This window comes from Heterocephalus glaber, unplaced genomic scaffold (genome assembly GCF_053883595.1).
Source record: "Heterocephalus glaber isolate CG9 unplaced genomic scaffold, H.glaber_assembly_v1.0 deba00000594, whole genome shotgun sequence".
Lineage (NCBI taxonomy): Eukaryota > Metazoa > Chordata > Mammalia > Rodentia > Bathyergidae > Heterocephalus > Heterocephalus glaber.
This window is the reverse complement of record NW_028258151.1, coordinates 33,159,353-33,174,262: the sequence shown is the minus strand read 5'-3', so window position 1 is coordinate 33,174,262 and position 14,910 is coordinate 33,159,353. Positions and strand designations below refer to the sequence as shown.

The window sequence follows — 14,910 nt, the reverse complement described above, 5'->3', positions numbered from 1 at the left end:
AGGCAAAAACCCCAGCTCCAGGGGTTCTAGCAGACACTCCATCCCATAACACCAGTCAAGGAGATGAGAGGTGATGAAGGGCAAGAAAGGAGCTCTCATTGGGGTGGCTATGCTGGGAAGCATGAGCTGTTCAAGACCTGTCTTTGAGTGCCTGACAGAAAGAACTTTGAGGTTTTATAGAAAAGAGGAACAAAAGCAAGAGTTGGGAGTTTGCAACAGTGGCATTGTTGGGCCTGCTCTGGGTGACCTGTGTCTTGGAACTGGTTATGTGAGGTCCCAGGAGAGCTATCATGGAAGAGGCAGTCCATTTCCCTGGAGGGAGGATGGCTTGGCTGAGGGGTCAGTTGCCGTCTCAGGTAATTGTTCCCGCTCGGGAGTGACCTCACTGTGGCATGGTCTTCGAAGGTCTGCTTTTCCTAGAATCCAGCCTGGCTTCAGGTTTAAGAACAGTGACTTGAGACTTCCAGGGATTGTTCTAGGGGCTCTGGAACTGGATGTTGTAAAAGCTGATAATTAGATCTCTACAAATCCTGAAAATCAGTTTAATTACTCCTATCTTGATGTCCTCAAGGGGGATGAAATAGTCTGGGTAAATTTAGGGATAATAAACCTTGTAATACCCCTTAGCCTACTGTGCAGCTCTGAGCAGGAATCTGAAGGGATCCAAAGTTTTATCCTGTTTTTGGTTACCCATTTGCATCTCCCACCCCCTAGGTCCCTGTCCTATCCAGTATAAGATGTGGCTGTAGTTGATGCCTGTGTCAAACAGGTGGTATGTTTAAAGGCTATATCTCCTTTAAAAACCTAAAAAAGAACAGAAGTTACTTGTGTAATTCTAACTCCAAAAATGAATCTCAGAGAGTTGGGAAAAGCCTTCTAGTATCTTACAAAAAGACTAAAATGTCTTTATTTTTAGCTAAGTATATTTTTGTAGCTGCTTCTACCAATATTCCTCCTCCTCCTCTTCAAGAATCCTATCCTGTGTTTCCCCTGAAACATTCTCTCCAATAGTTTCACTGCATATTCTTCCACGAATTTATTTATTGCATGAAGCAAAGGGTTTATTGCTTTTTTCCTGTATTTTCATTCATAAAATGACATTCTTTGTTTTTGTTCATAAAATGGTGGAATCTTCACTTAATTTTCTGTTTGCCTTAAACAGCACATTCCTTTGGTTCTGCACTATACTTCTGTTACTGATACTATGTCAGAAACAATATTCTCCAGAGGGTGATTGTTTGATACCTTCTGCAGACCATCCTATCTTCTCCTGTGTCCTTGCTGTTGATGCATATTGGTGTCACTTATAAATGTAGTGGTTGAGTTTCATTTGTACACTAGAAAGGTTTCCCCCCCCTCCTTGGAGAAATTCTTTTTTTTTTTCGAGACAAGGTTTCACCCTGCAATTCAGGCTGGCCTCGAACTCACTATGTATCCCAGTCAAACTCATGGCAATTCTTCTGCCATGAGTCTCATGAGCATTCATTCTCCTGAGTGCTGGAATTACAGGTGTACACCACTACCTCCAGCTCTTTTTTTATTTTTTAATGATTCTGGGGATCTAACTCAGGGCTTGGCACCTGCTGGAGAAGTGCTCTACCACTTCGCTATATCCCTAGCCTCTTTGCAAATTTCTGCTATCACCAACAAATATCAATTTCAATCATTATGTCCTGAAACATGTACCAATAAAAATTTAAAAAGAAAATGTAAAAAACGGGACAAAGGAAATATAAATTTCTCCAGGTTAGTTTTTGTGCACACATAAAATTTAGTATCCTTGTTTTTTGTTGTTTGTTTGTTTCTTTGAGCGCTTGGTGAGTCTGAACACCTGGAAATATTTTCACTGCATTTTAGTGTGGAAATGAATAAAATCTGTTCTTGATTCTCTGGATTTGTGAAAGTCTCTATCAGCTTGTGATATGAAAGGTGAAGGTTGTATTTTGTGATTGGATGTTGATTCATGGGGGTGGGTGAATTTTTAAGGCAGGGTTTTATAAGAAGGTGTCTTGAATGGGTATGACCCTCTCATAATTGATACACAACAGTTAATATTCCATAACAGTGGGCAAAATAGAGACAGGTGGTGATATCCAGTTGGAGTAGAAAGCACCTTATGCCTAGAGTTCCTTTTGAGAGAAACTTTCTTAAATTTGTTTGTGAATTCAGATGGAAACCAACTATCAGCTCAGTGACGGGGTTGGGAGGATGGGGGCGCTAGGGTGCTGCCCTTCCAGTTCTCCAGCTCCCGTCCATGCTGACCAGCACATGGAACTTGGCATGGTTTACCTAGCTAACAGGAAAACGAACTCGTATTCTGTCGAACTGGAGCTATAAAGTCTGTACTCTTCTTCGGATCTGTCCTGTGGTTGTGTGAGCATGTTTATAGTGTCACCGATTGTCACAATATTGATCACGGTGACTACCTGCCTTGGAAACTGTGACTTGAGGTGTCAGAGGCGCAGTGAACTCTTCCACCTGAACAAGCCCTGGTGAAACCCAGTGATATGAGCGTCAGGGGAGTGTGAGGCTCCATCTCATGGTCTGGGTAGTTTATGGAGCAGCTCTTGCTTGCCAGGTGGATTGAAGAGGGCGAGACTAGCCGCCTGCCCCTGGCCTGTTGTTTATAGTAAATACATTAGGAAAGAAGAGGCTGAGTTGTTCACTTCTTCTCCCTCCCTGCTGCAGTCATTCTTTCTAGCTTTTCTTTTTTCACTTACTTGGCTCCCCCCACCCTGGTCTTTTAACTTTTATTAATGGATTAGTGAATGTTGAATGATCAGGTTGTAAAATTTAGCCTTTTCTCAACACCTTAGATTAATGTTCTAAGACAGTTGGCCACATTTAAAGATCTCCTGTGTGAGTACCATTGAAAATATCAAGTTGGTAATGCCAGTGTATTCTCATTAATGACCAGCAGAAGTCATGATTTCTTTGTTTAAAACGCATAATAGGAAACGTGTGTTCCATCTGTGGAGACGAGAGGGTGTCCTCTGTACGGGGGCCGTGGAGGGCTCTGCTTGATCCCACGTGTCTAGGACTTAGAAATACTATGACTGCCTTCTCTCCCTGCCACCCTCAACTGCTGCTGACTCAGATCTAGGTCCCTCTGAAGTGATTTGAGTACTGTGTTTGCTGGAGTGGCGCGGCTAAACTAGAGTGAGGCTGGCTGTGGGACGTAGCAGCCTGCTGTTGCATGGCACTGTCCTCTGCTAGCCGGGCCCTGGAACCCTTCCACTGCTGAGGCCACTCTGTTTTCCACCTTGGTTTTCTGACTGTACCTACATGTATTTAAGTGATGGAAAGCAACCCTGCTTCTGCCAAACCTTTTTTGTTGTTGGGTTTTTTTGGTACCAGGGATTGAACTCGGGTCCATGCGCTTGCGCAGCAGGAGGCAAAACCACTGAGCTAAATCCCCAGCCCAAACCTTGATGTTTTTAAAAATGCCACAGGCACCCGAGGACACACACAGCTGCTCTCATCTTATGGGGAGCACAGCAAGGGGGCGATGGTCTCTGAGCGGTTCTTCAGTTTGCAAGTATTTGGATCTTGGTTTTCCTTGCCATCTGCAAGCTTCTGGGGCTTTGTTTCAGGCCCTGGGGTGGAACAGTTGTGAATGCGGTGTGACAAACTTGACACCCGCTCTCACATTTAGTTCTGATTGGCCGCCACCTTCTCTAGCCTGCACCTGTTCACTGCTGTTGTATATAACACTGGCAGTAGGTTCTAGGCTTGTCTCTTCCTTCTAGTGTACTTCAGTTAGGCAGTAAGTAGAATATACTGTTTTGTTACAGTTGTTGCTTTGGTTTGGTATTGTGGTTTTGCTTTGTTTGGGGGTAGGGTTTTTTGTTTTTGTTTTGACTTTAGTTTTCTTTGGTACCGGGGATCGAACTCAGGACCTTGTGCTTGTGAGGCAGGCGCTGGAACCACTGAGCTAAATCCCCGGCCCTGTTTTGGCTTTTTTGAGACAGGGCCTCACTATATATATACCAGACTGGCCTCAAACTCATGATCTTCCTGCTTCAGCCTCCTGATTGCTTGGGATTACAGGCATGTACCACTATACCTGGCATACTGCATTTTTTTAAGGATGACTGTAGAGGAGAAAAACACCCTGTCCTTTTGTACCTAATACTCTATAGTGACTAATTTGTTTCCTGTACTATTTTTTGTTATGTTGGGTTTTCTATGGTTTGATTTTTGGTTTTGTTTACTTTCTTTTGTTTTTCTTTTTGCAGTACTAGGGATTGAATCCATGGCCTTCACACTGATCTACATCCCCAGCCTTTTTTTATTTTTAATTTTGAGAAAGTGTCTTGTGAAGTTGCTAAGTTGCCTAGGCTGGACTTGAACTTGTGTTCTTCCTCCCTTGTCCTCCCAGAGTGCTGAGGTTACAGGCATGCACTTGTTACCACACCTGCCTTCTCCTCCATTTTTTGTAAGAGTTTTTGGGAATTCCTTTCTGCCCTAATGCTGCACTTTAGCTAGTTTATCAATACGTTTGATGTCTGTTGGGGAGCCAGACTAAAAGCAACTGTAAATAATTATTTAATTTTTAAACATCTGAATATCCTGGTAGGCACCAAGCAATAAAATCTACACATGATACTCAGAACTATCTGTAGCACCACTCCTAGTTCTTCCCTTCCTTGCAACCCACAGCAGTTCAATTTCTCTGCCTTTTGTACTTGAGAAATAGTTTTGAAGAGTTGTAAGTTAATTTTTATAAGCATTTGATATTTTATTAATTTGCATTTTTATTACTCTGCAGATGGTTTCTGCAAAGACTTTAGACTCTGCATTTTAAAAAAATATTTACTCAAAGAGGTAGTGCTAGCAGAGTATAATGTGTAGCAGAATCAGTTTTGCTCCCCCAAAACTGGCCTTTATGGGGTACTTTTGTTGTCTAAAAAACAATCAATAATAAAAATGTAAAAACTCAAGAATATATTTTGTAGGCCTGGGGATTTAGCTCAGTGGTTCTGCCGCCTGCCTCGCAAGCGCAAGGTCCTGAGTTCGATCCCCAGGACAAAAAAATATATATATATTTTCGTATTGACTTAAGGTTTTTAAAATCCATTTTGTAAATATTTAATGTTCAGATATGTTAAGCAGCCTGCGGGTTTGGATTCTTTAGAGAATTTGGGTGATGAAGTTGGTTAGAGCCAGAGCAGGAATTTAAAAGATAATCTTGTGCTTATGGTTTCGCTTAACTCTTTATTTAAAGATCTATGCTGCCAGGTATGGTGGCACATGCCTGTAATCCCAGCACTCAGGAGGCTAAGGCAGGAGGATCACTGTGAGTTCAAGGCCAGCCTGGGCTACATAGTGAGTTCCAACCCAGCCTGAACTACATAGTGAGACCCTGTCTCAAAAATAACCCCCCTTCTCCCCGGGCCTGGAATTTAGCTCAGTGGTTCCACCGCCAGCCTCGCAAGTGCAGGGTCCCAATTTCAATCCCCAGTACCAAAAAAAACCCCAGAAAAATAATCTATGCTGAACTTAACTAGCACCAAATTTCTTTTTCTTCATTCATAATCTATGTTAGAAAATAGCAATCTTTTGTTATCAGAAATAGCGTGCCTCACATGTTTATAGCAGCATCATTCATAATAGCTAAATCTTGAAAACAGCCTATATATATCCACCAGCAGATGAATGGACAAAGAAATTGTGGGATTTACACACAATGGAATACTATTCTGCCATAAAGAGGACTTGAGTCATTTGTAGGAAAACAGATGTACATTGAGAACATAATGTTAAGTGAAATAAATCAGACACACAAGCTTAAATATCACACGGTTTCTCTTATATGAGAAACCCAAAATATAAATAAAGAGCAAAATAAAAGTTAGATAATAGAAAGCAGGGAGATAGATCTTTCTTGAATGGGAAAGGAATCGAGAGATGCCGGGGAGGGGAAGAGGATGAAAAGAAAGAATTAAGATGTGTTGTGTACATGTACCAACTCCCCACAAAGAATGTGAGCATTATGTATTGTAAACATATACTAAGTAAAAACTTTTTAGAAAAGAAACTGTATGAGAGGAGTGATGCTTATTCTTTCTTCCAGCCCTTCCTGGGGTCTGAGCCCAGTTATTACAGTAAACATCTCTGAGCCATTTGCTGCTCTTAAGTCACATCACATTGTTCACCCTCTGAAAAGAGCGAGGACATTTATTCAGCAGCATAGGTCTCAGTGCAGAGTACAGTTGCGAACAGAAGAAGTCCGTGGTGGTGCTCACTTCCTGTTGGAATGTATTATGATAGTGCCTGGGGATGTAGCTCAGTGACAGGGCACTTGCCTGGCACATGCAAGGTTCTGGGTTCAGTCCTCAGCACTGAAAAAAAAGCAAGGGAGACGGAGGACCACAGGGGTCACTAGAGTAATAAAGGTATCCAAAAACACGCCTTTGGGGGGGGGGATTTGAACAAGAACTTCCAGAAAGTTTAAGAAACCTTAACTTAAATTTTTGTCCCATGTAGACAGCTCCCTATTCTGCCTAAGCACATATGCACATTTCCACAGATTCTAACCCAGCAAAGAGCTTCTGCTCAAGAGTTAAACATGTCAGTAATTTAAAATGTTTGTTGTTTATTTTTCGTATTACTGGGATCAAGGTTTCATTGTTTAATGTTTCAAACTGGGATAGATTAATATAGATTAGTATGGCTTGGTATCTATGTTATAGGGCATACAAATAATAATGACCAACAGTAATGTGCCAATCACAGTTCTGGGTACTGTATTTGTATATACAGATACAGTGGTGCCTCAGTTCATTTATTTTATGATTTAGGGGAAGATGGCTGCAATTGTGTTTGTGCAGGGAAGGTAGCCATGGTCATGTTTGTCACCCGATGCAAAATTTGTGAACAGAAGCAAAATTTTGCCGAAGGCTTTTGTTTGCAAACCAAATTGTTTGCAAACAGAAGCATTGGTGCACTGAGATGTCCTTGTATACATAAGCTGACTTTGCTACTCAAGAGAACCCTAAGGATATTGTCAGCCACCTCATTTTGCAGACCAGGACATTGAATTCCAGGTAGGCTAAGACACTTGCCCAATATCATGTAGCTGGTAAGAATATAGAATGAACTTTTAATTGAAGCAGTATAAACTATAGAATTGTCCTCTTCCTGTCGTGTTCTTCTGCCCTTCCAGCCTAGCATGCTAAGCTGATAATGGTCAGGACATAGGAGTTCAGCTGAGTGGTCTCTCTTTACTTTTTCATCTGTATGCTCCAATTTCCCTTTTGTATAAAACATTTCTTACGCCATTGATTTCATATTTACAGTAATGTCTGATAAGTTCTGTATAAATTTTGTCTGTAACAAGTTTTAGATGAAGCTAGTTAACAAAAAAGATGTCAGAGGAATATAATTGCTGCACATTTTCATGCAGCTGATGAAACAGCACTCTGATAGATTTTATTTCTTTTTTGTCTCCACTTGGTAGAAAAGAGTAGTTGAACAGCTACGGAAGAACCTGATAGTAAAGCAAGAACAACCAGACAAGTTCCAAATACAGCCATTGCCACAATCTGAAAACAAACTACAAACAGCACAGCAGCAACCACTCCAGCAACTACAGCAACAGCAGCAGTATCACCACCACCACGCCCAGCAGTCAGCTGCACCTTCGCCCACCTTGACCGCTTCACAGGTAAAGTTCAAGTGGCATGCTGCATGCTGGTCACATAGAACTGGGTCCCGATTCAGCTGTCCTGAGCTCAGTGCTAAACAAAAGTTTTTCTGGTTGGTTGGTTTGTTCTTTTTAAACTATAACTAGGGTAGAAATCTCTTGAAATTCACTGCCAGAAAGAAGGAACATTACAATGGAACAAAATTAACTTTCCACCTGTCCAGAGAAGGAAGGAAAGGTAGTCAGTGACAAAAGAAAATCACTTCGGTATAATCCAGTGAATTAAAGTCTTATTTTGAATGTCTGGAATTACTTATTTATACTTGTTCTAAAAGTCTATGGCACTTGAACTCTTCTGGAATTATTTTTCTGGAATTCTTAGCAATTAGGAATGGAGCTATTCCAGGGTTATTGGTCCTAGGGCCAGGTAGAAAGAGATATTCTGGTTTTTTTATTCCTAAAAACAGAATATTCATTTTTAAGTCCATAGTCTCAAGAATATGAATCTATTCTGATATACTGATAGAAATCTCAAAAGAGAGCTATGAGCCAGGCATAGTGGCACACACCTGTAACCCCAGCACTTGGGAGGGTGAGGCAGGAAGATCACTGCAAGTTGGAGGCCAGCTTGGGCTACATAGTGAGTTCAAAGCCAGCCTGGTCTACACAGCGAGACTGTGTCTCAAAAAACCAAAAAAAAAGAGAGAGCTACAGGTCAAAACTAGAACTAAGAAGTGGCAGCTTAATAAATAATATTCTAACTTGGTTTAGCTGTACAAATGTTTTTACTGAAAAGGACATTTAAACTAGTGTAAGGATAGTGAGACAATCAAGTTACACAGACGGGCATATTTGGAAATGTCATTTAGCCAAAAAAACTATTCAAGCATGATCTCCACATACTAATGGGACTAGTGAACAGTGATTCTCGATGCTTATGGATCACAGGTCCTTTTAAGACTGTTCAAAGTTATAGACCCCTCCCTATAAAAATACATATTCACACATAATACACTTACAGTTTTTACATATTTCAAGGACTATGGGATCTTCTGAAAACTAAGTATGGATTCCTCCTACACACCCAAGCCTTCATTATGTAGAGGAAAAGATTATATTTTGTTCAGCTATTCATTGTTCACAGACATTGGACTGGTTTGTGTACATTTTTAGAAGTGACAGCATTTAATAGTGGTTACTATATACCAGCACCTCCTAAGTGCTGTACATGTGTAATGGACACATTTCCTTGCCCTAATTGTATGAGGAAAATATTACTGTCTTTTATTTTTTAGAAGAGCACATGCAAGGCACAAAAAGGTTAAGTAACTTACCTAAGATCATACAGCTAGTATGTACTAGAGCTAAGATTCCTGGTTAAAAAACCTGTCCGTTCATCATCATACAGTACTAAACAGGAAATGCAAACATTGCAACAAACCAAAGGTGGAAAGACAAAACCTCTGTTGTAAATCAGATAGCTGGAGCAGTGAATGGAATTCTTACCCTAGTCTTTAGCCCAAAACTACTTGGAAATTAGACATTAAATCTGACTTTTAAAAATCCCCTGACCAAGACTTGTATTGCTTCTGAAAGATTGCTTATAGGATTACTTTTGTTGGAGTTTTAAACGGAGTTGGGTTAAGTTGTTCTCTTTCCAAAGTACAGATGGATCAGAAAGTATTTCTATGGAAGGAGTGTGGCAGCATTTATTGTTTCTTGCTACAGAGGTGTTTTCTATTTTAATCCATGAACACTTTTTGTTCAAGTAGTGGTTCATGTTATACAGGTCAGGAAATATTTATAAAATGCTTACAATAACCGTTCCCTTCCCTAACCACTAGAGTTCTGTGCTGCTTTGGGGTGGTGGACAGTGAGGCAGGCGCCCAACGTTATCCCCAAAACGTGCTGTGTGGCATCTCTTCCTCTAGAAGCCCACCTGATATATTTAATTGATAGAGCTAACCTTTGTTATATATTGCTTTATTTAGTGCAAAGATTTAATGTTAAAACCTGAAGGATCCTTTGGGTTTTGTTGTATCTTTACAGTAAACTGTCATTCAGTATTTATTGACCGCTGTCAGTGTGCTAGGTTCTACTATATAAAGAACAGTGGTGGCCTGGGGATTTAGGTCAGTGGTTCTGCCGCCTGCCTCAAAAGCGCAAGGTCCTGAGTTAAATCCCCGGTACAAAAAAAAAAAAAAGAACAGTGATCCTTGCCAAGAATCTGGTATATTATGTTAATTCGTTTTAATCCATTCTGGAAATATTTGTGTCCTTACTATGTGCAGGTACTTTGCTAGGCAATATGAGGAATAGATTCCCAAGACAGAGTTTCTGTTTTCAAGAATTAAAAAATTTAGAAAGAAAGGAGAAGATGCAAACTGCTAACAGGAGTAAAATAAAAGTACCAGTGAAGAGCTGTGAAGATAATAGAAAAGAGAATAGTATACTTTTAATTAGAGGCATCAGAGAGTGCTTCTCAAAGGAGGCAGTATTTGAGCAGGGTCCTGGCAGATGAATGGAATTTCAGCGGTGAAACAGAGGGGGAAACCATCACAAGTATAGAAATAGTATGAACAAAAATATGGAGTCAAAAAAAGTAAACGCATGGCTTGGGAGTAGGCTGGTGTGGTTGGAGTGTAGATTCCATAAACCAATGAGAGAGGGAGGAAGGACAGAAAAGGTAGGATGGGGCTAGCTTGTTGTGGGCACCTTCAGTGCAGGACAAAACCTTGGGTATTTTGGCAGGCATAGAAGTTATTAAAGGTTCACAAGGACAAGGACAAATGGGAGATTATATGTGGCGTAATGAAATGTGTAGCTTCAGAAAGGAGTAACATGAAATAGTGATCAGTGTGGGCCTGGAGGAGATGCTAGTTGAGTGATTAGCATGTATCAAGATGTGGAGGAAGAAATGAAGAAATCTTTTAGCAGAGAGGGGTAAGAACAGTTCCCTTTATGTACAATAAGTCCCCAACTTACAAATGCATTCCATTCCAGGAGAACATTCCTAAGTCAGATTCATTTGTATCTGACAAAGCTTTATACAGTACACCTGTCGAAGTTTGCAGCTTGAATTTTTGTAAGTTGGGGACTTAACTGTAGTTAACTCCAACTCAATCTTATATGTATAGTATTTTGAAGTTTTTCCAGTCTATAGAAAAAGAGAATAGGACACGTGAGTACAAGCATATCCTTCAACCTATATTCACAAGCTATTGTTTTTAATGATAAAATACAAATGTAAGAGTACAGTTAATAAAACCAAACAAAATATATCCTCATAGGCAAAGGGGAAGAAGTCTTGTATTTGTGGTTGTTTCAGTGAACAATGGTGAATTTCTATTCAAAATTAAGCAATCTGAAATAAATGTGGAGGTTAGTTAGAACCCATAGTAACAATCCTCAAATCTCTGATTGGTACATTAAAATGGTTTAAATCAATATTTCATATTTTACAGACAAACAATAATAACTTAGTAAAAATAAAAAGATTTTACCATTGTTGTTATTTTCCATGTATTTCTGTGTCACCTTTTACTCATGAGATTTAGATTTTGTCAAAATTAAACTATGGGAGTTTGTAATAGCTAAAGCTTGGAAGCAGCCCAAGTGCCCATCAGTTGGAAACTGGATAAAGATGTGGGTTTTTTTTATAAAATGGAGTACTACTCAGCCATAAAGAATGAGAAACTAGAGACATTTACAGCTAAATGGATGCATATTGAGGCCATACCCTTAAGTGAAATAAATAGGACACACATGTGTAAATAGGAATAGTTTCTCTAGTGTGAGAAACTGAAAGTGTAAATAAGGGTTAAAATGATTAAAATGAATAATTGATAATTTGAAATAGGAAAAAAGGTCCAAAGGTGTAGGGGTGGTGGGAGGGGAAGGGGAAAGGAAAGAAGGGAAAGGAAAAATTATGAGGAAAGAAAAATGGAAATAAAATCTATGTAAATAGGGAAAGGTGGAGGGGGTGAAGGGTGCACAGGTAATGGGGAAAAAATAAGAACCAAGATACATCATGGACAGGTACAAACACCCAATGATAAATGTAAACATATTGTATACCTAAAATGCACCAATAAAAGAACTTAGAAAAAAAATTAAACTGTGGGGGGGGCGCCCAGAGATTTAGCTCAGTGGTTCTGCCGCCTGCCTCACAAGCACAAGGTCCGGAGTTCGATCCCTGGTACCAAAACAAAACAAAATTAAAACTGTGGAATAACTACCTTCTCTTGTAAATCAGGTTTGGACAGCATTAACTAGCCAAGGGTTAATCACAGCTTCTATAAAAGTCATTTTCTTTGTTGTTGAGCACCTTTTCTGTCTTGTCTCCTGACAGAACAGTTTAAACATTTCATCATGTTTGGATTTCAGAGTTCTAGATTCCCTTTCTTATCTGAACTCTTAACCCTCCAAGAGTTTGTTTTCTGTTTTCTAAGATTTGGAATGGAACAGACCCCAGACCAGGAGTAAAATCTTAGTAAGCCTTATATATAAATAGTAAATATATTCTTCAAGAAGTTTCCATTGAAGCATATAGTTCTAGGCTTTGTGCTTATTTATGTACTATATAGTTATATCAGTGGTAGAATACCTGCAGTGAAGTTAGCCACAACTAAATGTTTATAAAGTAGAATAAAAATGCTAACCTAAGATGTGAATAAAGTTGTTAGGTTTCAGTGTTATTTAAGCATTGGGTTGATGGTAAACATATAACTCCAGGTGGGTTTGAGGTTTTATTCAGTATTTTCTAGAATAATCAGTTTAGGATTATTTAAAATATTAATAATGATTTACTTGAACCAAGAGTGTTTCAAACAAGAGTACTGTGAGCTCTTCTAAAGCAGTAACAACGAGCACAGCAGTTTTTAAAATCCCTGTCATTGAATTCTGCAGATGAGGGCTTTATTTCTATAGCCTGTGGTAGTATCAAGATCGAATGCCATCAGGTGTGGTTTGCTCACAACTTCAGAAGTTCTTTGTATTTAGCCAGGCGTGGTGGCACAGGGCTATAATCCCAGTACTCTGGAAGACCCAAGCAGAAAGGTCGCAAGTTCAAGCCCTGCCTGCTCAATTTAGCAACTTAGTGAGACTTTGACTCAAAATTTTAAAGAGGGCTGGGGAGATAGCTACCTCAGTGCATAGGCCCTGGGTTCAATCATCAGTACTGAAAGAAAAAAAGTTCTTTGTATTTAAACATTTTAAGTTGAAAGATAGGGCTAATATCATACTGGGTTTAAAACTCTTATTACAAATAGCTGGTATGGTACAGTCCTTGATATTTTACTGCTACAGTAGTTCTAATGATAAATTGCTAGTTTAATTTGGTTTTCATCAGTGATAGAAAGCGGATGACCTGTGGCCCCCATTACACTTTCAAGAAGGCAGTGGCAAAAAGAGTAGGCTACTCCTGCATTGTTGACTTAAAGAAGATGAATCAAATAGAGTGATTTTAATTACATCATTAATAAGGATGGCTGGGGCTGGGGATTTAGCTCAGTGGTTTTGCCGCCTGCTGCGCAAGCGCAAGGGCCCAAGTTCGATCCCCAGTACCAAAAAAAAAAAAAAGGATGGCTGGTTAGGCTGTGATGGGGATAGATGAAGCCATATCACTAAATTTTTTTGTTTAAAAAATAAAAGAAGACATTAAACGATGCATTTGTAGCTGAATACAGTGGTGCACACCTGTAATCCTAGCTACTTGGGAGGCTGAGGCAGGAGGATGGCAAGTTGGAGGCTAGCTTTAATAACTTAGACCATAACTCAAAATAAAAAGGACCAGGACCCAGGTATGGTGGTGCACGCCTGTTATCCCAGCACTCAGGAGGCTGAGGCAGGAAGATTGCTGCAAGTTTGAGGCCAGCCTGTGCCATATAGTGAGTTAAAGGCCAGGTTGAACTACATAGTGAGACCCTGTCTCAAAAAAACAAACAAAAATAATAATAAAAGGAAAGAAAGATGAATGACAGATGGACTGAGGATGTATTTCAGTGGTAGAGCACCCTTGGGTTTCATCCCCAGGACTGGGAAAATAAAATGTGTGTGTGTGTATAAGGCAGAAAAGGGAAATAATCACAACCAAACAGCTTAGTACAGAAGTACTTACATAGACACTGAAATAGAAATTCCTGAGTGAAGTTGTCCAAGTCGTGTGTTGCAGAAAGAGGAAGTTTACTTTTCAGTGGTCTGGAACAGTGCTGTCCAGTAGAACTTTGTGCAGTGCTACAAATGCTCTGTCTCCGCTGTCCAGGTTGGTAGCCACTGGACACATTTTGAACACTTGAAGTTTGGCCTGTGCAAATGAAGAACTGATGTCTTAATTTAATTTTTTAATTTAAATTTGAATGGCCACATGTGGCTAATAGCAACCAGTTGTGCAATACAAATATAGAAGAGGAAAGAGTGCAGTATCAGAACCAACAAATTGGACCAGGTAACTTGTCCTATTCCTGAAATGCCTGCATCGTGACTAGTAGCACCAGGTAGATATGTGCCGAGTCATGAGGCTGTTTCTGTTTTTGTGTTTTGTAACTGTCACTTGTAATTATTCTAGTAAAGGTCTAGAAAAATGGAGCTTCAGAGCTGCGTAGCACTTAGGAGGCATCAGTCAAGTCCTCTCCCTTCACTTCATCCTCTGATCTCCAAGGCTTTTTGAAACTCAGGTGTTTGTTTCCACCTTGCTATGTTTCACTGAATCTTTGATCACTTTAGCAGTTCTCCAGAGAAAAGATTACAAGGAGTGACTCATCCCTTTGGTATCAAGAAGTGGTATTTCCCCTACTAGTTGGTTAATATGTTTCATTATCTGGAGTTTGGGATTTACTGCTTCTGAGGCAGCAGTTGTACTAATCCTCCTGTGAGTTTCCCTCCTGCCTCTCCAGGGTGACATTCAAAAAAATGAAAAGACACTGTCCCTTTCCCTTAGACTTTGTGTCACAGGAAGCAGACAAATAGAATTCTGTGATGGCTTTCATATTAGTGAGGTTGTAGCAGTTAAAGATAGAAATAGAGATGATGTGTACCTCACTGATTTGCAAGTTGTATATAAATTATGTCAAGCAAAGAATTAGAAAAACTAGAAGAAATGAGTATGTTCATAGTCTTATCTATAAGCCCACTCTGTTCGTTGTTGGGAACCTTCTGGCCATTCTAGTTTTGTCAATAACACTGAACTTGCCCACTTAGAAATGACACAGGTTTAAGAACTCTAGCAAACTAAAGATTATCTTTCCCTATAGTAAGAAGTGTGC

At 39.8% G+C, this 14,910-nt stretch overlaps 1 protein-coding gene across 32 annotated transcripts in view; it reads left to right on the top strand.

Moving 5' to 3' along the window:
* Positions 1-14,910, top strand: part of Phf21a (PHD finger protein 21A) — a 196,278-nt gene that overhangs the window by 133,686 nt on the left and 47,682 nt on the right. For all 32 annotated transcript variants that reach the window (XM_087205678.1, XM_087205690.1, XM_087205683.1 and 29 more), the window contains one exon: positions 7,463-7,669. In XM_087205678.1, coding sequence (XP_087061804.1) covers positions 7,463-7,669 — 207 coding nt within the window. The remainder of the gene's footprint in view (positions 1-7,462; positions 7,670-14,910) is intronic.